Source organism: Scatophagus argus, chromosome 5, assembly GCF_020382885.2.
Source record: "Scatophagus argus isolate fScaArg1 chromosome 5, fScaArg1.pri, whole genome shotgun sequence".
In the NCBI taxonomy this organism is placed as follows: Eukaryota; Metazoa; Chordata; class Actinopteri; family Scatophagidae; genus Scatophagus; species Scatophagus argus.
In genome coordinates, this window is record NC_058497.1 from 4,038,109 (window position 1) to 4,064,925 (window position 26,817).

The 26,817-nt window shown below is 40.3% G+C and overlaps 1 protein-coding gene across 5 annotated transcripts in view; it reads left to right on the forward strand.

The window, feature by feature from the left end:
- Positions 1 to 9,319: 9,319 nt before the first annotated feature.
- Positions 9,320 to 26,817, forward strand: part of LOC124058850 (unconventional myosin-Ic-like) — a 55,189-nt gene continuing 37,691 nt past the window's right edge. The window contains exons 1-2 of one of the 5 annotated variants that reach the window (XM_046388425.1): positions 9,320 to 9,427; positions 9,635 to 9,913. In XM_046388425.1, the coding sequence (XP_046244381.1) occupies positions 9,824 to 9,913 (90 nt within the window). In that variant the 5' untranslated portion in view covers positions 9,320 to 9,427; positions 9,635 to 9,823. Of the gene's footprint in view, positions 9,529 to 9,554; positions 9,914 to 13,599; positions 14,410 to 26,817 lie in introns of those variants that run through there. The other 4 variants (XM_046388423.1, XM_046388424.1, XM_046388426.1 and 1 more) reach the window with 4 other exon arrangements.

A 26,817-nucleotide genomic window follows, 5' to 3' on the forward strand; every position in this document is an offset into this window, starting at 1 on the left:
CTTGTTGCATTTATTATTTTATTTGCTTTTAGAAGACGATGATTTTGCAGCTCGGTGTTAATTGAACAAATGTAATCCATGGAACTGTGCAAATAAGGTAATAAATAGGAAAAACTGCCCAGGGCTGTTAAAGTTGGTATTTCAACTTTGTTATTATGAGTTGCATTAACACAGGTGTTTTTTTTTCAGAAACAACATTTTTATCTCAGTACTCCAAAACAACATGAACCTCAGCACAGAGTTGCCACACACAGCAGATGTTGCCACTGGAATCTGAGTTGGCAACTGTAATCATAAATTTATATGTTCTATTTATAGCTTTTGCAAGGCAAATGCAATCTTAATGCCTGTGGCCGTGCTGTGACTGTGTAGCTGCTGTTACTGTGTAAGCACTGATGGAGATGATGGATGTAGACAAACAGAATAATCATCAACACTTTCGTAGCCATGTTTCTGCATGGCTGGGACTAAAGTAGTTCACCACAGTTTATGTTGCACCATGTTTTATCATGGATTAATGACTAATGCATGGCATTATTTTTACCGTGTAAGTGTGTGCTCATAAAACCCACCCATTATCACTCATGCTGTTTCTTTTTCAAAAACCCATATATGTTCATTCTGGGAGGATCCTGAAGCCTTAACCTTTTGCCTTGCTAGATATCAGTTGCTTCTAACCTCTAGCAGTTGCAACCTATTCTACTGTTACATCACCCATAATAACAGTGTGAGATCAGGCCCTGGCCTAAATTTAGACTCACAGGTGAAAGTAGAGGAGCCAGTCAGACAGAAAGTGTGCAGCATGTATTAACAGCCAGTCAAAATGACTTCCTTCCTGCATAGCAAGCTGCTGCAGCTGCACAAGTTGCTTGCATCTTCTGCTGAGGAACAACACTGATCAAGACATCTGATCACAATCCGTCTGTGCGACCCCTGACTTTTCATATAGCACCACTGTCAGGGTAGATTTTCTCCTCGACCCAGAGCCATGTTAACAAAGTACTGGATTTCATTTTATCTGAATGTCATGCTCGACTTACCACTTTTGGTGCCAAACTGACCTGTTATAGCAAAAAGTTTCTTAAGAAGTTTCAATATCTATGAAAATCTAAGGGACAGGAAGAGCTTTGAAATTTACCAAACCAATTTAGACCCCCCCCAGAAGAGGAGCACTTTCCATTTGTACTCAGACATCCTCAATCTGTGTCATCATTGTGCTATAGATGCAGACTTCCATTTTATAATTTTGCATTTTTGTATATTTTTAGTTATGAATGTTCGCACTCAAAGTGGATGAGTCATGATATTTTCGGTAGCTTTTTGTCCATTCAAATACAAGCACAGCTCAAGGGATGGCAGGTGGTCTGTCTGTTGGTCCACCACTTCGATCTCAGCTATTGGATGGATTTCCATGAAATTTTTATCTTCAATCGAGGTACTCAGAGGATGGATCTTAATGACTTTGGGGATTTCTATCAACTTTTGTGAAGACTTTTATTGTTCTTATGAACTTTGGTGATCCACAGACACCTTAGCAATTTAGTGAAATAATCAGGTACTAATTTCAATTTGTGAGCACTGCAGCTTCACATCAGGGTGGCTATAGACAGTCTTGGTGGGATTTTGAAGTGCGTTCACTGTGTAATTGCTGTGTCTACTTTTCCTTTACATCAAGAGAAGGTGTGATCATAATGATATACAGTCAAGCAGAAAGTGGCAGCAAAATGTCAAGAATGTTAGATGAATTACAAGCCCATCTCTGTCCTTGTCAAACCTTTTAAAACCTCCCATCTTTGTCTGACAGAAGCTCTGTAATGTGTCTGAAGAGTATATGATACAGCAGGCAGCAGACATCAAGGCAGACTCTCCTGCTCTTGAGCAAGGCACTATACATGCAACAGAGAAACCTGCTGTGTAACAGTGTAGGTGTTTCCTGCACTGTGACAGAGCAGCACAAGTTAGAGATTTCAGGACTGTCAAAGGTCCTCCCACAAAAAAACTTTATTTTTACTGGAGAGTTTGCACACCTGTTCACCAATTTATTTCTTTATATTCAATATAGCTTTACTGACTGTTTCTTCTTTATTTTTTTTTAATTATTATGATTTATACTGACATACATCTTGTCCTTACTACCTCAGTTTTACTGTAAGACGAGTATGGGTCAGTGAAACTTTTGATTAGCTTAAATCCTTGTAGTTACTGTAATCACAGAAGAACCATATCACAGTTCTTTTCTCATAAAGCTATGTAAAAGACTGGACCTTATCTGCTGACTACAAGCTGTGCATCAGCTCCTCTAGTGCCCTCTGCAGGTCAAATCTGACATACACAACGATGGGATGTTCCCACAAAACCCTTTCATAATGTTGCTGTTGCTTAATGAGGCGTTTTTAAGATGAGACGGAGTGTGAGTCAGCATTGAGATCATATGTCAGTACGGTGAGAACAGGGTGCAGTTAGTCCTCTGTTCTGTTCATCTGACATCTCCAAATGTGGATGACGATGACAGGTGACCAACACAACTCTATTAATTTGCTACACTATTTTAGTAGTCAGTCAATGATAAATCTGTTCTGTTCATAAGTGACAGTGAAGCGATGCGTTTCTTCTATAGCATTTTAAAAATGTAACCACTGATATGTCTTTGCTAAATTAACTGTCACACCTTGGCTTTGTTATTGCCAGACTATGGAGTCAGTGTTGAGATTACTGGGAGCACAATGTCAAGCATTAGTTTTTTGGAAATGTTCCCATCAAGTACACACAGAACACTACGGGCCAGTTTCAGAGAAGGGGCTTGTGCACAGTCCCAAACTAAAATGTCTGTTTGAACTCAAAGTGACCTGCGCAGACTTAATTTACAATACTTTTTGCCTGTTTTGGATTTATTGCAAGAGGGCAAATTAAAACTTGTCCAGGACAATTTTGAACTTGAATTAATCCTTCAAAGAGGCAAGTTTAAGTGTTTGGAATATGAACACCAACATGCACTACAGAGGCCAGCCGGGCGAATGCTTGTGGATATACTTGAAATAACTTGTCAGTTACTTTTGTATTTACAAAGAAAATGTATCCCTGACTGTTAAAAGTTGTTGGGCTGTTCTTGTAGCTCTGCTTTTGTTTGCCTTAAGTTCATTACAAGTTGCAGCTAAAGCACTTGCTTTCTTTTGCTCAGAAGCAGTAGTGTGGTTTTTACTCTCAAATGGGGAGTTTGACACAATCTGTTTAAGGAACACTTTTTCATACACGGGGAAATTCCTGCCATTGTTTTGTCTCAAGATTCACACCATTAATGGTGCTTTTACTGGTGTGTTTTCCAGTATTCATATCCTCCGTCTAAGTAAACCCAATTTAAAACACATTCCTGACAGCTACTTGTTTTAACTGAATCACTGAAATTGTTAGCCAAAAGTATTGTATCAAATCAGAAGTTACAAGTGCACCAGCTAAATGGTTGAAACGGTTAACCAAATATAAAAGTATAGTTCAAACAAGTAAATGTGCTGACTAAGTGGTTGAAATAGTTGGCTTGTAATGGATTAAGTTGAAATATTAAAAATAATGAATACATGATTAAAATACCTAAAAGTAATGGATAGTTAAAATAGATAGCTTATAGTAATGGATATACAAATTAGCTTAGCATGGTTAAGATAGCTAAAAATCATGGATTGTTAAAACAGATAACCATAATGGATACATGGTTTATGTAGTTAGTCAAAAGTATTGAATCAAGTGTGGAAAAATGATGAAAAGGATAAATGATGAGCCAAATTCTGTGGATAAATGGTTAAAGTAGACAGACCAATGGCAGAAATGGATAAATGATTGAAATAAACTGCTTCCAAATGCAAACTTTAACCAACCTGAAGGCTAGCAGTTCAGTTGTTCGAAAAAAAAAATATTGCAATATCATCTTGTGTACATTAAGCTCTTTTGTGAGTCTTTTGTACTCAGGTTTTTCAATATTTTCCTATATTTAAAGGAGATTTTGCTACTGTTAATTTATGCCGCAGTACTTGTTCTCAGTCAATGATGCAAAAAGCTGTCACACTAGACGTTCCTCATGAACTGTTGGGGATTTGTTTATAGTCAGGTTACCATGGTATCTTATGGCTTCTCCTTCACTGAACAGCCTGTTGTAACATGAAACCTCAAGAGGGCAGCAGGTTCCAGCTAATCTGAAATACATCACTCAAGGTGGTGGATGTGCCGCAAGGGAACATAACAAGGTGCAACAGCTTAACTTTCCATCCATTATATCTGAATACCCTGAGAGGCTGTGGCCTCCTCTTCAACATCTGCAGCTCAATCGGCGTCCTCTGGCTTCCTGTGCTTTCCTGTGGAAATTGGAAACTGCCTCCGTGTTCTGTTGTCAGAGCAACAATACTGCTTGCAGGGTACAACCCAGGGAACAAACGTCGATGAAATATTAGGAACTTCCTCTTCTGCTGCAGAGACAGCAGTTATAAATAACCATGGCTATTTTCAGGCAACACTTGTGAGATTTACTCAGCCCTGGTCAGATCTGGTCTGGGCTGAGCCTCCATGTGGGATCTGGTTACAGGACTGTACCGTAAATATACAGCAGGATGAACCTGTGAACTACAGCTCGCTCTGTCCAGCCCCACGCCCTTCAAACATAAATTTTATGTGTTAGTCTATCTGTGCATGATGTGCCACGATTAGGCACGAACAATCCACCTCTCTCCCTCGCCAGCAAACAGCACTGATTCCAGGAAAGGTGTGTGGATTAAAGCAAATATAAAAGTTACTTGTTAAAAATCTGATACTGTATCTGTGATTCGCTGTTATTCAGCACTGCAGCAACGGGGGCACTGCAGTTGTTTTTGGCAGTGATACTGGTTCCCACCCTTTTTTAGTTCTGATGTACTCACACAGTGCTGTCAGAAGATGAAGTAGCCCTTCATCAAATTAGTTCATTTGAACTGCTTTTAAACTGGATGATGTTTAATAAAGTAGACAATTGGCAATAATATTTTCATACAACTGAACGGTCCGTGTTCATCAGAATAATAATTATGATTATTATGGAATTAAAATGGTCTACTTGTTGTTATTCAGTTATTGTTATTAGCACAGCTGTTGGCAGTGTGGGTCAGATAGTCCTACAAAGGCCTCGAAAATCCCTTATCAGTGTGTGTGTGTGTGTGTGTGTGTGTGTGTGTGTGTGTTGACAGTGCCAGGTTGTTCCCAGAGTCTCTGGCATCGTGACTCACCTTCAGTCTATTGAAGCAAAGGAAACAAACATTGACACACAACACACACCTGCTGTAAACACCCAAAATAAAAAGAGGATTCCATTGTAGCGCTGCACGATGAGGGAATAAGTGCCATTTTACCTAACATCCACTACTGTAACCTTTGAGATCTCAAAAGCATTAGAATACAAGGGAAAGGAAGTGTGAACTCCACCGTGTTGGTATAATGACAGAGGAGATGATCTGAGTAGGAAAGGAGGTCCTTTTACAACCGCTATGTGACATAAAATTACTGTAACTGTGGGGGAAGAGTCTCTTTCCAAACCTTTCCAATAACATTTAAATAGATTCCTCATCTATAAGATTGTTTATGGTATGGTATGGTATGGTATAGTATGGTATAGTATGGTATAGTATGGTATGGTATTCTTCTCAGCATATGAACGTGAATGTGTGCAAATGTAAAAATCAATTTACAGCCAAAGAAACTGCTACAGTATGTGTGCTCAGTTCTACCCTCCTCCCAGTTCACTTCATTACAAATGTATGTGGTGTCCCTGTGTCATTTCATTTCACTTTCGTTCTGTATTATTTTTCTTCTGGGTCAGTCAATTCCAAACTATCTGTTCTTGCTTAAAAACAAAACTAGGCAGAGCTGAGTCTGCTGCTAGGCAGCAGAGTGTGTGTGTGCAAACACAAGAGTGTGTGTGTGTGTGTCAAGGCCACAGGTTTCCTGTTGATGCCAGCCTGTCAGGAATGCCTCCAGCTGGGGTCAGAGGTCAAAGGATGTGTGTCACTGTCACTTCCCCTCTCACCAGCAGCCTGTGATGCCCCTTCACACAAAACCACATTCACACTGAAAGACAGACATCATCCATCCATTTTTGGAATATGGATTTGAAATACTGCTGCTTATAGATGTATTAGCTTAAATGTTATCTGCCCAAGAAAAAAGCGATGGGACAAATGTGAAACATAATTACAACATACTTGTAGGGTAAGAATATTGATAAAAATCACATAAAAATAAAATGTTTAATATCAAAATAAAATTAAGATCTTGTATTTAAAAGAAAAAAAACATCAACCAAATTCATTGAGTGCATTGAGGTGCACTGAGGTTAAATCCCATTTAAATCTTGACTAGTCTAAGCAAAGAAAATTCATCACTAAGTCTTTGCACCTGCATCACAAATCCCTTAACATTAAACATCACTTCATCATTGCAACATTTTTGGAAGTGAAAGTTGCTTTTATTTGACAAACAGAGACAGAAATTGTGGGGGGAAGGGAGAGGGGTGTTTAAGTCTCCCATAAGAATCAAATTGACTCATTTTTTTCAGTGGAGTTTGCTGTGACTCAGTAAGCTAGAATACAGTGAACCAAGATATATTTACAGCAGAATACTCAGACCTTTAGCTGAAGTTTTGTCACTAATCACAAAACAAATATGGCAAACTTTTGCTGTCATTGTCAGAACAGCAGAGACGTTGTCAGCTTAGTCTAAGGAGTAGACTTGCTGATTTCGAGGCCTTAGTGGGAGTTAAATGTGGCACCTGCTCCCAAACCTCACCTAGACACAAGTAACTTTAAAAAATTATAATCCTTACAATTTTAATGAAATCTGATTTTCTATCCTATTAATGGTCACTCTCTTTTCAGCAATAGACATACAAAGTGTTTACATAATATAAAGTATAGTAAGTTTCACTGTTAGTGGCGAAGTCCATCATCTGGATTCAAACCTGCACTGCAAATAAATCATGTATGTAATCCAGTGTTGCCCTGCGATTGACTGGCGACCAGTCCAGGGTGTACCCCGCCTCTCGCCCGTAGTCAGCTGGGATAGGCTCCAGCTCCCCCGCAACCCTGACGGATAAGCGGTATAGAAAATGGATGGATGGATGTAATCCAGTGTTACTGTAATTTTGGAACTGATATCAGCTTCAGCGTTTACGTTTCACATTAAAGTGTTCCACTGGACAACATGGTATGACTTTTATTGTGAAGTAGTCACACACATTTGTCACCGAGGTTAGCGTCATGAAAAATTTGTCAGCTGTTACATGAAGAGCTGTCAGCAACAGCTGAACACCTGTAATAGATGAAACACTCACACCGTGTGCAGCATGAACGTGGCGGCATTTGTCAGACAAACTTCTTTACTAAAACAACATTGTCTGCTGGACTGCACTGTGAACAGGTACACCAGCTGCTCTTCTGTTGGAAATAGCTGTTCAGCAAGTGTTTCCTGTAGTATTAAGCTGCACTTACTGCCACCACAGTAAGCACAGGTGTTGTCCAATCGACCAGGACTCAAATGTTCATGACTGTAACTATAAAAGCCATTGTTAGTCTATCCCAGCTAACTACAGGCGAGAGGCGGGGTACACCCTGGACCGGTCACCAGTCAATCACAGGGCTGACACGCAATAACAGACAACCACACACTCACACGAAGGGGCAATGTAGAGTAGCCAATTAACCTAACCTAGCTCTTAACGAAGCCGGAGTACCCAGAGAAAACGCACACAGGCACAGGGAGAACATGCAAACTCCACACAGAAGGACCCAGACCAGGATTTGAACCTGGAACCCTCTTGCTGCAAGGCAACAGTGCTAACCACTGCCCCTACAATGTGTTATACTGTATGTTCAACAGATATTATGTGATTCTTCCCTGATTGGTTTACATACTTTTTAGGGAAGGTTGGTACACAGATATTTTTTAAGCAGAAGAAGAGTGCCTTAACTTTTGTAAGACTGAGAACCTCTGTTCTAGGCAGTCCTACCCCCTAGGCTGGGAGTCACTACTCTACCATCCTCAGTGCACAGTTAGACCACATTTCACCTCAAAAATTGTGATGAAATGTGTTCCACAGTGCTGACAGGGAGCAAACAGGAATGCAGGGAGGCGTCTGGAGTCATCAGACAGGTCAGGAAGGTCATCCAAATGATGGATGTTTATCCACCACCATGAAGCTGTTTATATTTTCTGTCAAAAAGACAGAAATGTACAGCTTCAATGTGCCATTTTATCTTTTCACCCTGGAATCAATATGGTGTGTGTGTGTGTGTGCACACGCGTGTGTGTCTACAGTGCCAAGGGTTAGTCCAGTCCTCGGGGACAGGAAGTGCACTGCCATGAGCACAAGTCCCTTATTTGTTTTTAGAAAGTATGTGCATACGCGTGCCTTTTGCTTGTATATCCTAAGGGAAGTGCAAGTGGGATCTGTCATGCACACACACTAACACACACACACACTTAATCTACAGGGTGGATACTGGGAATGTCTGAGGCAGGATGCTGGGTCTAGGAGGAAACCCTGTTCACAGCAGCCCCTTGAGTGTGTGTGTGTTTGTGTGCTATATTAAAAACTTGGACACAGTGCCATTTATTATCTAATGGGAGCTAAGAGGAAACAACAGGATAAAAAAGACCAGTGATTCCTAACCGGTGGTCCTCTACCCCAGGGGGTACTTTGGCACTTGCCAGGGAGTTGAAAGACAGAGCAGCTCAATTAATATGAAAAACGAAAGAAAAGAAATTCTTAGAAATTTGATTTATAAATAAATATCCTCATACTGAGTCAGTTGTAACATCTTACAACTGAGATGTGTGAAAAATAGATGAGAAGCTCAGAGAGAAGTCTGAAAGTAATTCATATAGCAAGGTAAAAATAATGAGTAAATAGCTGAAAGATTACATAATGAGGAAACAGTTCATATAGATAGCTAATGTAACAGATTAGTTAATGGTTAATAAGGACTAAATAGTTAAAAATATTTTTTTTTTCTAGAATTAAATAAATTCCAGTTTAACAGCAGTTCCAATGAACGTGGTACTTGAGTCTCCATCTGATGGGGGAAAAAAGACTAAAGAAAAGGTGGGGAACAACTGCATTCTGTGAATTCTCATTTATTACTACTTGAGATTTTTTAAAATATCAATTCACCATCTAAAGCTAAGCTTACTTCATGATATAATCTTGTCATTTAAGAGATAAATGTGTTTACCAGTCCCCACACTTTTATCTTCCACACACGCTCCAATGAGACAAAAGACACATATCCTCTGCATGTGACATCCATCTCAGGCTGAGCTCCATATCCTCCCCATAATCCCTCAGCTAGAGAGGCAACATCCTCTGGCTGCAGCGAAGGGGAAGCTGGCCTCACTGTGACTCTCCGCTCCACAACAGGTAACACCCCTACTCCAAATCTCTGCGTCAATGTTTCACATCTCCAAAAGCTGCTTCCCGCTTTTTGATATTCGTGCCAGGAAATAAATTGTCTCTGTCAGGTAGGAGCTTCTACTTGAAAGATAAGTCATTCCTCTTCATATGCGTGTGGCAGAGAGTTTTGTGATCTATTTCTGATGAGAGTAAAGCTCAGTTTTTGCTTTTCAGACACCTCTTAGGATAGTCCTCTGGGCACTTCTCTCTCTGCTCGACGAACGGATTTGCCAGCAGACCTGAGGGGAGCGGTACGATATTTTTTCTCTGACACTCGTGTCAAAGTGTGAGAAGTTCATACAGCACCAAACAAGACGGACTCACTTTAAGAAAAGGGACAGGAAAACGAGGGAAAAGGGCACGATGATGGAATTGAGGATCCAGCTGATCCCAACGGGGGAAATCATCCTTCCTCCGGGCAAAAACGGAGAAAACTACTGCAACAACTGCAAGGTCAGTTCACACACTGTGGCCAAGACTGAGGCCAGATCTGGAGTCAGATTTTTCCACTCATCCTTCATTTCCATGAGTTTTATGCAGCTCAGTGGGTAGAAACTGATGCTGACACAGCTGAGGTTGTAGGGTTCATCTCCCACAGGGACGAGGTTGAGAAACATTTACATATTTTAAGAACTATAATTTACTTCAGAGTATACCGTCTGTCATGCAAATTGGACCGATAAATCAGACCAGTTGTAGCTAGTAAATAAGTTCAAATCCCCTTGGCAGTGCTCTCAGAATTATAATAAGCATTAATGACAGTTAATTATACATGCGAATGGACTGCGGACTGTATGGACTTCTATGAACACAGAATAAACAGGAACAGGATTAGATTTATGCACTGTCGAAATCCATGCAACACAGCTAGATTTGTGACAGACATCAGCACTGTATAACATGCTGATAATCCCGCTTTGTCCTATAGAGCCCCACTGAAAATGTGTGTTTCTTATGTTATTGTGACCTGAGACGTGTCAGCTGGACTATACTCACTTGTCATTGTGAAATGTTTGTCACTCAAGAGGTGTTTTCACATTCCTTTCCTGAAAGAGAAGATTTTTATGCACCCCCCAAAAAAATCTGACATTCAAACACGTCTTTAAGTTAGATCACAAAGAAATGCAATCATTTTCTGCCAAACCTGACTGGCTGTCAAGATAAGCAGATATTACACTCTGTAAGGGAAGGAAATGTGACAACATCAACAACAAATTAGTCATATTTGGAGGACACCAGCCGCCGCCACCATCCATCATACTGTGTGTAACAGTCAATCTGTTATGTCTGATAGTCACCACTTTTGGTGATTTCTCGTCTGGGTGTGGATCTAACTGCTCAAACATGCAATGTTATGACTGAATCTCTCTGATGCTTCCTCCAACACTAGGCATCTCGATGTACGCTGCTCTTTCTTAGTGCAATCAGCTGTGGTGGGTGGGGCAAGAGGCCCGCAGTACATACATCATGAAAAAAAAAAACATGTTAAATAAAATATTTTATAGATTAAAATGTGTATGGAGGGGAACTTTAAAGTTCACAGTACATAGAATATCCAGTCCTGTCTCTTCTGTAACTCTTTATGGCTGTTAAAACGGAAATTCAAGGTGAACAAACACAAGTAACTTCATGTTGCAAAATGTAAAAAATTCAGCTGGAAAAGTTCATTTTGGAATGAACTATAGCGTTTACACTGTGGGTCGATATTCATGTCAAAGAAGAACTTCTTCTATGGCATGAATTGATAGTGTTTTTTTCCCTGACCTGCACAAAATGGAATAACAATGAAGTTAGCAAATAAATGGTGAATATTTTAAAGCATTTTGCAACTAGGGCGCTAAATTAAAACTAAAAACAGAGCTCAAAAGAGAGTAAGACTACTGGCCTTCATTTTGTCATGTAGCCAGAAACGCACCTGTTCAGTAACATGGCGTGGTTACATACACACCCCACTTTGCCCAGCTACCTACAAGGTAATTCCCACTAATTACTAACTTAAGACAAAGGTGCTTAGTAAAATTTAGTACATCAAAAGAGAAAATTAGAAGATCTGATTAGAAATAGTTTTCCACCAAGTTTCTACAAAATGGTCAGTTTACTCTATATAAGGAGCTCTTCTCAGACTGAGCAAAGAGCTGGATAATGTCCTCTGTGGTTTTGGGGGATTTTTGTAAGGTCTGAAATAACCTTGTCATCAGGGTTACTGCAGCTCAGTCTATGACACAGCAAATTTACTTTAAGGAAGTTAGGGGACTCACTTCAAACCCAGGATTATACTCACTTTTAATTATGGGACTCTTGTTACCCTGTTAGGATCATAGACTTAGCTTGTAGTTTCTTCAGTTTTGCCAATCCATTGCTCTAAAACATTTTGACATGTGTTACATGTTGTCCTGTGTAGGAGGGTAGTTATAAAGGCAGCTGATGTCTAATAATTCTATATATGGCGTTTCAGGAATGAAGGGAGTGGGCTTTTTAAAATCAATCTTCACATGGTGTAAGGCACCATGCGGCACAGTAAAGCATGGACTGACACAGGATTACGATGTATAGTAAGAGGAATGTGGTGTGGTTAATGCAGCCTGCTGTGTGCTGGTCGGTGATGATTGGGGAAGTGTGGAATGCACTGCAGCCTGGACGGGAGGAAACGACAAAGACATTCCAGTACACAGCTTCATTTTTTTTCCCTACCCACATTCCTCCAGGGTCAGATCACACTGTGCCTCTGGATGTGTGTAAAAAGTGTGTGCGCCTGGGTTATCAATTGTTTTCTGGGATATGACCAAGACCTTGTAACCAACGCGTCATTTGGCATCAAACATTCATAACCTTCTTACACTGACTAGACTTCTAAGGACATTTAAATTCCCAAATACGTCAATGATAAACTTTCTTCTTCCTGCATTATATAATAACATGCATTTAGCTCTGGCACCAGCTATGAAACAAATGGCAAGATTAAGAATTTGTCATTGGGTCAGTGTCATGACTAACTGTGTCAACAGGATACAACCTGTGTGCATGTGCAGGTGCGTGTGTGGATGAATGCCATTGCTTGTGGGTTGTTTGAGGCTGAATCGATTACTCCCCCCTCTGGCAGTGCAGCCACATTACAGCCCAGCTCTGGCATTGACAACCAGCTGAGCTGCTGGCTGAGGTCACCTTCACATGAGCACATGTTGCATAACTCTACATTAATATCTGGAATAACAGAGAGCCTGTTGGGGGTGTTTTACTTTAGTTATTGACCTGCCATGCCGTACACTGAACTTTGATATGTGAGGGACCCCAAACAGGTGTACGTAGTGTACACCTGTTTGGGGTCCCTCACACAGCTGTAGGTACTACTGAGGACACTGAGGTCATGAACTCAGTATTCTGCTGAAGGTTTAACAAAAGTGTGAAAAACATACACATGCTGGCTATATTGTAGGTTAATTTTGGTAATAACTATTGGTAATGATTATGAACAAATTAAATAATTCAAAAATAGGAATTAGGGACAAATGAATTTATGACTTCACTCCTTCTAAAATGTTAACTACATGGTACATTTATGCAGTAGATCCAGGAGGTTCGGCTGCCGTTAAAAACTCTTTACAGATGTACAGAGTCAACCCTCAGATTACTTCGAAGTGATTTGTTAAGAAGGAGGAGCGCACACTCCTGCCTGTCGAGAGGAGCTCTGCACTTTCTGCCGTGTGTGAAGGTGCAGTAACGGCCTCGGTGACGGTAGAGGGTGGGAGAACTCTACCAAACTGCTATTGTTTCGTGTCGTGAGTTATGGGAGCATTTGAATGCACCTCTGTCGCTTGATAATGTCACTGTGGTATAATTTGCAGGTGACTCACGCCGGCTACACGTTGAATCTCTGAAGAGAAAGGCGAATTCGCAACGGCAGCCAAACTATGTTCACAAATCTCGCTATTTTAAAGATGTTTTACATGTGTGCACGCTGTTTGTCATGCGGAGGTAAATGTCAGACGTGAAAGCTGAAAGCTTGTTTTACAAAAAATGCTGATTTTTTTTTTTTACCTCTTGGATTTTACTGATTTATTCAAGGCTTTCATTGTTAATTTGGGGATTAGTATTTTTTAAAAATAAACATTTTCGAGTACAGTTTGGCTTTGATATGTAGGGGGGCAGAAAGGAGTCTGTATATTATTCCCCATTAGTCCAACACGAAGCTGGCTTGTCAGGGAATCTGGCAAGCTTTGAATTATCTAACCATGGGACCTTTTATTGTTACAGGACTACTTAAAATATGCGAAGGATGAGATCTGAAGACTCGGCATATTTTGTCTGTTAGACAAGAAGGTAACAGGGCCGCCCTGTGAAGAACTTGCTCAGAAAACGATGACGATATGGTGTGTGGCTTAGCTAAAATAAACCATATCACTCATGCACGAGATGTGGGATGGGTTCTTGGTGGACTTCCTGGTATTTCTAGCCTTCAGTGAAAGAAAAGGAAGGGGAAAATTGCCACACCACTCCCACTGGGGGTTTAGGGGAACTGAGTCCCAACAAAACCGCTAACTGTCAATTTTTTAAATAGTAATACCGTCTAGGCTAACATTTCACCACTGAGATATTAATATTACTGAGTGTCTTGTTCTATCCTGCCGAGCCACTAGAGGAGGTGAAGTCCACTGCTGGGCCAGTTATCTGGGAGAAGCCACAGTTGCAGCAGAGCCCATAGTGGGAGCGTTGGGCGGATCTGGACTGGGAGTGGTGGGAGGGTGAGAGAAACCCGGCAGGACTCGCACACTGTACGTTACCTACTGGCAAACATCAGCCACTTACGCAGCGGCTGGGCTGGCACGTTACGGCGGAGGGACTGAGCCGTATATCTCCACTAACGTTACTCTGTGTGGACGACAAGAACTCAGCTGAAGAAGACAGGCTGATAACGTACGCCGTTTTTTTTAACCTCTGCTGTTTCTTTTCAGGTATGTCTTATGTCAGTACAAACACCTAGCAACTGCTTACGGTGCATTAATCTAGCCTTACTTTAAAGCTGATAACGGTTAACTTTCATTTACACTAGCGTTACTTGTTGTGGCAGGGGTGCTGTATTAGTTACAGGAGTTAAACTTGTGACATTTGATAAGTTTATACAGAGTAATTTGTGACATTGCCGCATGCTTGAGTGAGTGGGCGGACAACGTGCCATATGGAGGAAACGCTATGCCAAATGCCATTCAAAAATGTGGCGATTTGATGCTGTACCGCTGGTTGCTAAGTCACTTGCTCGGTAAAACACACGTTAAGACATGTGTCAAATCAGTGAGAGTCACTGTTAAGTTCTGCACATGTTCAACACGTCAGTTTTGTGTTACTTTGACAAAACGTAGCGTTAAGCGTTCGCACCCGACCACCAAACCTGTTTACCGCTAACTTACTCCATAGTTTCCCACAACCAAAATGTTGAATTCAAGTGCCAGTAGATGTTAGTGTGAACTAACATGAACTTAACCTAGCTAAATGTTCAGCTTGAAAACTTGAGAACTGTATGCCGGTTTAGAGGATTAATGCTAGCTATGATTTTTGGTTATAGTTCTGTTTGAGCTGTCAGTTAGCCAGTAGGGTTAAGCTAAGAAAAATACAAATGTAGGTATATTTTTGAATGAAGTTTGGTCGAAGTTTCGTTCTTTTACCCGGTAGCTACCAGGATTTTGGAGCCAGTGAACAGTCCAACTGACGTTTATTGAAGGCAATGTTGTGAACTGAGCCACGTACTGATTTGGCTTGTAGCCTACGACTTCAAATCCTTCAGGTAGGGGTTGTCTTTTTATAGACACCAGACAAACACAGATTAAGATCGTTAACCACATAGTTAACCTCACAGCCTATCACACCAGTGGGTACAAAGCTGCTGTATGCTCGATGCATTCCTGTCAGGAGGCAGCGGAGCGTGTCTTGTTTCTAAATGCAACATAAGCCGTGTTCAATTTGTGGTAAATGAAGGTGGGCTTCAAAATATTAATGCATGTACAGCACTGGTCAGTTTAATCAAACTTTCTGTGTTATGTATTTTGTTGCTGTAAATATTTTTCAGCTGTGTGACAAAGAAAGTGTCTATGATGAAGGCTTCGCCAGCATGTCTGTCCACCTGTTAGTGTGTGTGTGTGTGTGTGTGTGGTTTGTTCATGATGTAAACACACAAGAAGCAACTGGCATACAGTGGAACCTGTTCTTGCCCAAACATAGGGAAGTGTAACCTAATAACCGATTCCATCTTTGAGGTGCTGTAACTGAAAATATTGACATGAAAATATATGAATATGCAGATGTGGGGTTGGTATTTGAAATTATTTTCTCATCCTTGATGCCTTTCTCACTACCCTTTATTTTGGTGTTCAGCTGTTCTTACTGGAGAAAGTGTCTCATTTGACCTTATAATCTGCTGATCTTCCTCCTGATTATGAATGAGGGAGATTACCCACCCAGCAGGGAAGGAAAGGCAAAATAAACTTGTGCTGTACCTCAGGAAGATACACTGATGCTGACTGAAATCAAAGGAGAGAAGTGTGGGGTAATGATCTTTCATTAGCAGCATATTCCTTAGAGGTCAGGCTGCTTAGAACAGCTGACCTGTTGCTTCAAGGTCACCTGGAGGGCAGGACCGCCCAGCATTCACTGCCTGCCCGCAGCTGCCACTAAGTTGACTGTCACTCTGCTGTTAGTTTGATGTAAGCTCCTTTAATACAACCTGTGTAGAGATGATTGGGGATGATTAGCTTTGAAGAAGGTTTGCAGAGTAGCAAAAGCCACATTGGCCAACACTGAATGTTCATTTTCACCTAATCTCAGAACTGTGGTGGCTCTGAGGAAAAAATGCACAGTACTTATAATCTGCACTGCTATCCAGCTTGGGACAGAACACGCATTGATGTGCTGTTGTCAATACATTTTTCCAAAGCAGTTCGCCCTGTTCTATACTCCCTGTTGAGATTTATTTAGCTGCAGTTTCCATTGGACTGATGTGGCACAGATTCTTTCTTGCAGTTTTTCCCTCAGTGCTTTGGTTCAAGCCTTTTTTATATGTTGATGGGCTGGGTTTCTGGTGATATTTCTGGTTTGTGGCTGTCACAGAGATGTGGTGAAAGCGGTGTTGGTTGGTGTGGAGTTAGAATGAGCTTTTACCCCAAATGTCAGCCTGTTTCTACGTTGTTAGGCATTTCCCATCTGGCCCTATATACTTATGTAAGCAAAGACGCAAAATTGGTGAAATGGTTTTGTTTGTGTTTTATAAGATTAAGATATTTTTGAATGATATATATATTGAAAATATCTTTTCAAAGGTTCTAAGGTAGTGTAGGGCGTCTAAGGTATCATAGACTGAGGAGAGAGTTGGTTTATTGTCCCTGGCTTGCTGTTTGACTGTTTATCTGATCAAATACTAGTCTGACTTTGCCCTCAATGTTATGATAGTGAGCAGATTCCTTAATGCCACATTCATCATATTTCAGATTTAATAGTTCAAGGAGTATGCATCAGTTGAAGTAGTGAAATCTAAAGGATGCCAAGAACCTTGCAGTGAACTGACTTTGAGAACCAGTGCTTTCTGTTTTGGCGGATGTATGAACTTCTGTTGACAGGGTGAAGGTTTGCCCGGTCATGTAATATCTCAACTACATGTTGTGTAGATCCTGGGAGGAACCCATAGGATACACCTGACTGCCTGGTTGTTAGCCAGACCTCCTGCATCACCTCTGTAACAGGAAACTCTCACATATGCACTGACAGACACATGTACTTGAACTATGTTATGGGAAATGCTCACTTGGGGGATTTATTTCCACCTTTCCAATCTTTTAATGTGTAGCTGTCATATCAAACTTGTGTCCATCAATAAATGGCATAACCTGTGGAGATAAAGTTGTCATGTTGAAATGAAAGAAACGGGCAAAACATTATGCCACCACCACAGGGAGTGGGATTCAGCTCCAAGAAGTGGTATGTCTGGCTTGACAACCAGCACAGTTGGCAGGAATGGGAAGCTGATGAGGGATCGCGACCTTGTAACTGCACAAATTAGCCCTGCTTGTTGGTGGGGCTGTTTGGATCCATGCGTGTATACTCAAAACTTTTTTAAATATCAGGAAGTTTACTATCCTTTCATCCACCGTTGCTGTAAATGCTGAAAACTTTAGTTTAGCTTTAGCCCTGACCCTGGAAAGAGTGAAGTGGCAGACTTGAGGTGGAAATAATTTATAGGTGTTAATGCAATAGTTCAGCATTTTAGCTTTGCTGATTAGCTAAGCTTGGTTTTTGAATGACTTCAATGAACACAACATCTTAATTAGTGCCCTGAAGAGGTGCTAGTAGGCTGATATTTGATATCATTTGTTAGAGCCAGGTTACCTGTTTCCCTCCTGATTGCAACCTTTAGGGGAAGCTAATCTGCTGCTGACTGGAGCTTCATGAGTAGCATACCACCACAAGACTATTATAAACTGTCAGCAAGAAAGTGAATAAGTCCCGTTTCTTAAAGGTGCAATGTATATCCCTTTAATGGAAGTAGTGAGAGAGCAAGGAGGAACAGAAGAAAGGCCTGAAGTGATATAGACCAAATAACTGCTCAGTTGCTCAACTCCATGTTTAAGTTCACTAATGGGTTATACAGCCGTTCCTTGTCATACACATTAGGCTAGACATGCCTTGTTTAAAACTCAGCATCTGTGACTACAGTGTGAACCCAAGCATTAAGATACGGTGAGGGCTTTGAACATGTTGCTCTGATAACGTGAGGCACAGATATCACAGTAGTCTAAGCTAGGAATAAGACAGATAAAGTTGTAATGCAACAGCAGTTCCCAGCTCAAAATGGGTTCATGGCCTTTGCACTAATTTCTTAAGACATCGATCAACATGAGTTTTGGAAGGAAGATTCTATTGCATGTATGACACAAAATTCTTCCCTAGTGGTGGTCACAGCAAATCTCTGTCAGAGGTGGATAAATCAGACAGGTTAATATCTGATACAAAAGACCAGTGATATATCCCTGTATCATATGGAACCCTTATTTATTACTTTGCTATTTCATGGTAGGGAGAAATAAGGAATGAGACAAAAGTCAACCAAAGATCAAGTTCAGTAATGATAAAATTGAGTGAGTAGCTTCCGTTGATAATGCTGGTAGTATGTGTGATACGTTGTTTACATGATGACTACAGCTGATAGACTGTGAGTGGTTGAGGCAGACAACTTAGTGGGAATGTTTTGGAGACACTGGATGTGAATGACAAGAGATCTAGGCTTTCCCAGACAGAGAGCAGGAGACACAGAGATACAGATATATGATGAGCGATAGAATTGGCATCATTATAGTGTATTTCACTTCTTGAATGCAGGTTTATCATTAGCACAACTGGAATGCGGGTTTATCATTCCAGTTTGAATTGGTCCAGTCAGTAATTATAAGGCACAGGATAATTAATGACACAAAAAAATAAGGTATTTAATATTTCCCCACTAATATGAACAAATGGGATTATGGAAAGTTATTGATGTAAAGTGAAATGTGTGAACACTGAAAGCTGAAGTGAATTGTTGTGAAGTTGTGGGATTTCATAGAGCTGAAGAGATGATTTTGTCATTCAAATCCGAAACTTGAAAAGGGTTTAAAGTGTCAGTATTTAAAGGAAAGATGTCAGTCGAAGTACTAGTAGAAAAGAAGTAATGAAGCTACATGTCTGGCTTCGTGATTTGGACGATGTGTTACCTGTGTGCTGATGACTCACAACTGCGGAGGGTGTATTTGTACAGTATGTGTGTGCCTGCTTAGTTTTAGCCCGCTGCTGTGGGCAGCTGCTTTAGCTTTTTCATGCAGCTCTTTCCCACATCCCAAAGCTAGCCCAGCTTTAGAGTGAGCCCCGCCCTGCTGGGAATAAACGTTATGAGTGACTGGATCCTGCTTCTCTACAGTATTACAGCCTTGACTGCTGTGGGACTGGAAACCACCCTGGAAATGAGTCAAAAAAACCCAAGCCAGTTTTACTGCCATTTTTGTACATGCAGTGTGTTTGTAGGAGCTGGGAAGTCCTTAAATGACTTGAGTACTTACAAAGGCTTCAATAATACTTAATACTTTACTGCATTTTTTCAGTTTGCTATCACTGTTGGAGGTTCCTTTCAGTTCAACTTTTTTGACTTGTTGAAACTATTAAGAATGTAGCCATTTATCTGTCTGAGCCTTAAAAATCAGTGGAGTGGAACAAAAAAATTACAGTACACTGAAAGATGTGCAAGAGATTTAACATAATCAAAACATTACATGAATTCATTCTTGTGGTTTCTGAGTGACAACTGTATGTAATATGTTAACACTTGAAGGACTGCTTTAACCCATTTCACTGTTTATTTCTTTAATTGTCTTTGACAGGATGAAGTCAGTGTTAGCTAAGGGCAGAACTGCTTGTTCATGTTTACTCACCACAGTGCTGACTAGCTCATTTCCTAATCCTGTTCCATTCTACACTCGCACTCACACCCTCATTCAGATTAACCAGATAATACAAGACATCTGGTAATCCCATTTCTGTTGCTCCTGCACATCTTCAGGCCAGACGGAGAGGATCTGTGTCTGTTTGTGTGTTGTGAAACGTGTTGCTGAATATCTGAGTTTGTTCTGGGATGTTCTGAAGAATAGGTTCATCTAATCCAACATTCTGGGTATTTTACCAGGACTTTAGAACACAACTAAGAAGGACTAAATAATGTCCTTTTTAATTTCCTACAAACCTATTGAAACTTGAGCCCTTAACTACATGCACAGTAGTAGACTGTTGACTTTATCAGAATACCTATTAATGTCAGGCATTGTATTCCAGCCCTGCCTCCCACACATGGAGAAGGTAGGTGGCCAAAAGAATAAAAAAAACCCCACTCTGCTCACCTCCGTAGTATGCAAACTAAACTGAGTATACCATCTCAGCATAGACCTATGACACTAGTAACCCTACCTTTTGTCATCAAAATATTGGGTCCACTTTCAGACCACCTTCATCTTCAAATGCTCTCCATGAACACTCTGTGTTCACCTGTTAAGCCTCTTGTATATTTTGTATACTCAGTGTCTGTCTGTTGTCTTTCGTCCTCATAGACTATCCATTCATGTAATCATGACAAGCTGACCTGAGCCCTCTGGATCCTGTACTGTGTCATAACTATAATTATGTCAGCTTCTCTCTTGTGTTCCCAACTGCTTCCTAACTATACTGCCAGTGTTGAGACACACCCACCCAGTTTGTTGTGGTATGACTCTAAATGCAAATCTCAGTGTTTGTTGAAACAATGGTGGCTACGGTGTGTCAGTGTTTGTGTTGGATTGAGACTGGAGCACATTGGACAACATTAAGGACACTCCTGCTCAGGCAGCATTCAACAGGTGGAAATAAATAAATAAATGACTAAATAAATTGGAAAAAACACGGGAAAGAAAGATTGGAATATGATAAATGACCTGGATTAAAATCTATTCAGATACAATTTACTTTGACCTGTGCGCAGGTGGTTAATAGCTGCCTTATCAGGGAAGTGATAACTCCTGCAATAGCAGTTTTGGACTTAAACCTTCAGGATGTTTGATGCACCATTTATGGCCTATTGTAAACTTATCAGTGTATTCTGTTGGAATTGTTACAGTGTAGTTAGGAGTTTTATAATTGACTTTTCTTCTTTCATGCATCCCTGCACTTTTTCTACAGTTAGATACACATTTACTCCACAAAGTGCTAAAACACGTATTTGCAAAATAGACTGTGCTAGAAGCTTGGTGAGCTACTGGTAAACTGTTGTAGCTTACTAACTGCTAACATTGTAGAACCTGGAACGTGCTAGCGCTATTGCTATGCTCTATCAAATAGTTCATTAAACAGAGACTTACTGAGTGATGGAGTGATAGAAATTATTATGCTGCTCGTGAGCTTGATAATGATCAGGTAGCGAGCTTGTTAGCTTAGTTGCTAATGCGAGTTCACATTCAGGACACATTTTTGCTATCTACTCCTATCTCGCTGTTTAAAAGAAACATGTCCTATTTTGTTGGAGTAGTGTTAAATAAAACTTAATGTACATCATAGCTAGTAAGCTGTGATCTCTAGCTCTCTGTTCCTTCAGCAATGGTCAGCAACATCAAGATAATTTACTTTTGGTCAACAGTGCAAATAAACATTCCTCATGTGATGGCACAGAATTTGCCACAAATCTCCTATTGTAAATATTGGTGTGAGGGTTTAGTCCATGAGAAACACACACATGTTTAACAATACTATGTAATTGTTCAAATGGGGCTTATTACCGAAAGGCCGACAAATATGGTTTTTCACTTTTATTGCAAAACAAAACCTTTTGTAAGAGGAGCTATCTGGATGGCCATGAATGTGTGCGTGTGCATGTGTGTGTGTGACTGTGGTGACAATACAGCATACTTTGTTAAGACTATGAAGACTTCCTTTTTCTCAGTACCTTTTGTTAACCTTTAACCATATCTTTCCATGGAGCTTTTATAATGTCAGTACTGTACAAGCAGGTGTGACCTTGGACCTGGGGAGGGAGAGAGAGGGAGGTGGGTGAGAAGAGGGAGGTGGGTGAGTAGAGGGAGTTGTGATGTGAAGGAAGAGTATGAGCTTGTGGAGTAGGAGGTGGAATGTGGCCAATGGCTGAAATAAGTGGTGGTATAAATAACTGAAGTGTTATGAGGTCGAGAGAAGAAAAACTAAATGTGGTGTAAAAGCATAGCTCTATAAGAGCAGGATGAAAGGAAACAAAGAAAGCAGTCTACAGAATCTGAAGGAATGTAAACACAGGTGATGAATAGGATGAAGATAGCTGGTGCAAACTATGCTTTCAAAAATACAGAGTTCTGGTTGGCTGATACTGATATGTGCTCAGTGAAGTTGAAATTATGCTGACATTTATCCTAGGATGGACTAAATGTAAAGCAGGACAATTCTTTGGACTAGTGAGCACTCCATTATACAGATGTTCAGGAGTGCACAGAAAGTCCATCCTGCTGGGTGAAATCCTTAGACTACTCTTGTAGTCCCTCTTTCTGTACTGCATTAACCTCCTGTGAAACCCAAATTGCTATACTCTCTGGGTCAGGAGGTTAATGTTCACCTGTTGTGCAATATTTTCCATTGGTGCAGTGTCCAGTCTGGGCTATAAAAGCCTGAGAGTTTCTGTGAGTGTGTAGTGTCTCATGTCATATCTTAAAATTGGATAGTGTTAAAGAACTAAAATAAATATATTCAAAGAGAAATTCAAACTTGAAGGCTTTGCTATTGCAGCGTCATGGTAGCTTTGATATTAAGGCTGAGCCCCACTGAAATTGGTTATGCCTTGACTTTACCTCTAGTTTTACCAGCAGGTTGGTGTTTTTGCTTTCATGTTTCCAGATATGCACATGTGTCATGGGAATCAGTCAACAATCATGGCCCCCAGAGGATGAATCCTATTCACTTAGGTGATTTCTTGATGTATTCCTTGATATCTCTAGTGCCACCATGAAATTTACATTTTGGTTTTCAGTGAAGTCTTTCAACAATTACTGGATAAATTGCCATGAAATTTGGCTCCCATGTACATTCTTCATAGAATGAATCACTGTCTTGTCAAAATGGGACTTTCATACATTCATCTGTGCCTTTTTATTGTTAATTAGCAAGTTTTAGCATGCTAATATGCACACCTATAATTGTAAACATAGTAAACATTATTTGCATTGGGTTTGCTTTATTTTCACTGTGAGTGTTTTAGCATGTTGATATTAGCATTTAGCTCAAAGCACCGTTGTGCCTCATCTGCCCCATTGAGTGCTAGCTGGTTGCTAAATGTTTTTTTCTGACTCGTTCACATTGGCACATTTTATGGTATGTCCTAAATCAAAATCTGAAGACATTTTTTGTCAGAGAAGCTGCATTGTTTGGCCCAACTCAAATTGAGAACATTACAATTACACAGCCAGCATAGTAAAACCAGGATTTCACAGTTGTTTCCTAATTGATGTATTTTTATCCTTAACACAGTTGTGAGTCACATACCTCCTTGACAAACACAAATAATCAAAGCTCACTATCTAACATACCACAGCAGCCCTGCCCAGTCTAACTATGACAAGTGGTTAGATCATGTGCATGTGCGTGTGTGTCTGTATGTGTGTGTAAGGGAATCTTTTGCCATTTTAAAGAGTGTTGGAACTGCTATTTTTGATCTAGTGGGGTTAACCTGTTGCCAGTGTGCCACTGGGTTGAATGTAAGAGTGCTTTCTTGTTCACCAGAATGTAAATAGTATTTTATTGTGTCTGCTACAGTAAATCAATGATGTAACCTGTGAAAATGCAAGGGAGAAATTTATATATATTTATTTTTTTTACTTTCATGATGGCTTGCTGTAATTTTGCATTGATTTGATATCAGTTTTTGTAATCACTGACAAAAATACAAAATGCTACGTTCAGCATTTTAACAACCAGAAAACACAGATCTTCTTCTACTACTTTTTACATCTTCTTTTATTTCCCATAAATGTGCATGCTGCTGGATACATGGGAAACGTAGTGTGTAATCTTAAGTAATGCTAACAGTACAACAGGTGTGTTGTAGAGGCTGATGTGATCTCAAGCATACTCTCATTATTTACATTTAGTGCTATTGACACAGCCCACCACACTCTGCCACTCTGGTTGTCTCTCAGTCTCAGGAGACACTAGTCATGCCAGGCAGCACGTAGCGTCTCATCATTATCATGGGGATGGCTGGAAAGATGGTGTGTGTGTGTGTGTGTGCATCTGTTTGATGTAAGGGTTGTGTAGCTGTCTGGTCACTGCTGGCTGACTGTAACCAAATGACATCCTGAACAACAATTGTACGTGTGTGTGTGTGTGCGTGTGTGCTGCAAATCAACCATTTTTTTCTCTGCTTTGATCGTCACTAGTAGCTGTGTGTGTGTGTGTTTGTGTCAGTGGACTCTTGTACATGAAAATCAGAAGTAAAATGAGAGTTAAAATTGCACCTTGGATTTAGCTGAAATTGGATAAGTGAGTGCAGTGAAGGTAAGATCTTATAGCTCAATGGACGTGTGTGTTTGTGTCCTTAGAGCACTTGTGTGTACATTTTTTGTCTCAGCAGCCCAGCCCTTGGTAATAAATCTCTAAGGAGAAAATTCCAGAGATGTTGCAATGCACTGTGTGTGACCAAATTGTTGAGCTATCCTCTTGGGTTGGGAGAGGGTCTGTGTTAAGTTAATTTCTCCAGAGATTCCTCTGAGTTCAGGCAGTTTACACATAAATTTCAATCCATTTGTCAGGTTTAATGTAGGTGGATGTTGACATGTCAATTGCATTATAATGAGAAACCGATGGCCTCTGAAGAGCCATCTTTCCAAACTGTCATACTTCCTTTCAGCTCTTATCTTTCTTTTAAATATTTTGTCACCTTTTCAGCAAATAACTCCGCTCTGTCTCCTTTCATGCTTCATTCAGACAGCTGAGCACTTAAATGACTATGTTGTATCTATGCATACAGGTAGCAGATTCAAACTGAGGGGATTGATATATAGAAGACGCTACTGATTGTTAACTGAAAAGTAAAAGAGGTATAACAATGGGGAAAATAGAGATTAAACTAGGAATTACTTAATGATCTAAAAAAGGGAAACCTACATTATATGAAAAAAGAATGAGTCTGTTTGTTCTAATCATCTGGTTTTGTTTTGTCCCATGGCTAAGCTGTTATTAATGTCTAATCAGCATAGAGGAAGTGCTTGGAGTAAACAGGAAATTCAGTGTTTGGAAATATAGGAACTTATTTTCAGCTGTTCTGATACTGTGGATTGGATACATGTTGACAGGCCCAAATTTCTTAGAATTATTTAAATCTCATGCAGTACTTCCATATTTACTTTGTGCAATCCAAACATTATTGATTGCAGTGTTGTTTGGTGGTTCAGCTAATGACAAGGTAATGACAAAGGGATGGACAACAGAAGAGGAGGGACAGAAAGAGGTTGGGGAGGGGGAACATGCTAAATTGCATTATTTGAGAGTATTATTCAGATGAACGCTGCACATTTTCCATTCTATTCAAACAAGCTGTATCAGATAGTCTAAAGTTCATAGTGCAAGTATATTTAGGAATGTAATCTGGGAGCAAAGTGAGGTGCAGGACATTAAGTGGTTGCATTCAGACTCTTAATTAATCATAGGTGGCTTCTGGGCATAACATGAATCAATCATTGTCATCTTATATTCCCATTAAAATTGCTACCCAATTGGCAGATCCAGCAATTTGGAGGAGTGACCAGATTTCCATTTGAGAAAACTGACCATGATGTAAGATAGAGCCTTATGAATGATGTTTTTTTGTTGTTGTTGTTTTTTTTTGTCAGTATTAAAACTCTTAAAAAGGGCGTCATAAGACTGTAAAATTGCAATAAGAGTCTTTTATTTCTGCCATTTTAGTTTCAGTTTCATACGTTAGTGTGAGGTATATTTCATCGGGACTATCACAGTTAAGTAAAATCATTTTCTCTCTACTATCACATGTGTCTGAAAACAGTGACTTACAACACCGTATCCAGCTATCAGTAAAGAGTATAAGTGCCATTTTTGTAGGCCAAATATCAGCCTTTCAGAGTTCAGAGGAATAGTCAGCATTGGCATAATCAGGCTGTATCAGACTCCATTGTGCTGGTCTGCGCTGGGCTGCATGGTGCAGGCATTCCAGCATTGTTTTAATCTACAGTTAAAGCCCTGCTCCATGTAAGGCCTGCTGGGTATATATATATAACCAAGAGAGCCTCTATCCATATGGGAGGAGATGACAGAGGTGAAATGTGAAAGAAAGAGAATAAGAAGGGTAGGAATAAGAGATAAAGAGAGATGGGGAAGGAAGAATAGCTTTCTACTGTCCTTTCTCTTAGATAGAGACAGTGAAGAGGAAGGAGAAGTGATAAAGATAGAGGACCAAAGGAGATATGCACCACTAGCTAGAAAAGGGTGGGGTTGGGGGTTGGAGAGGTATGTTCCTAATGTTTTGAGTTCCTTCAGAGCAAGTCATCACTTGCCCTAGAAGGGCCTGCCAACTGTGGGAGAGAAGACTCTGTTTTCTTTTACCTCCATGTCTCTGTTAGAACTACTCATGAAAAAATGAATGACATTTTGCCAGCCTCTGCTTCCTGCAAGAGGTTAGTTTGGTGTTTAAAGTTAATATCAGAACACATATTAGGTGATGTGTGTGCGCAAGATTTGAAAATTTCTGACTTTGGTGCCACCCAGTGGTAGCCTAAAAAAAGGCTTGGATCCAACCCTTGGATGCTGAGATATCATAGAAATCATAGTTCTTACCACTC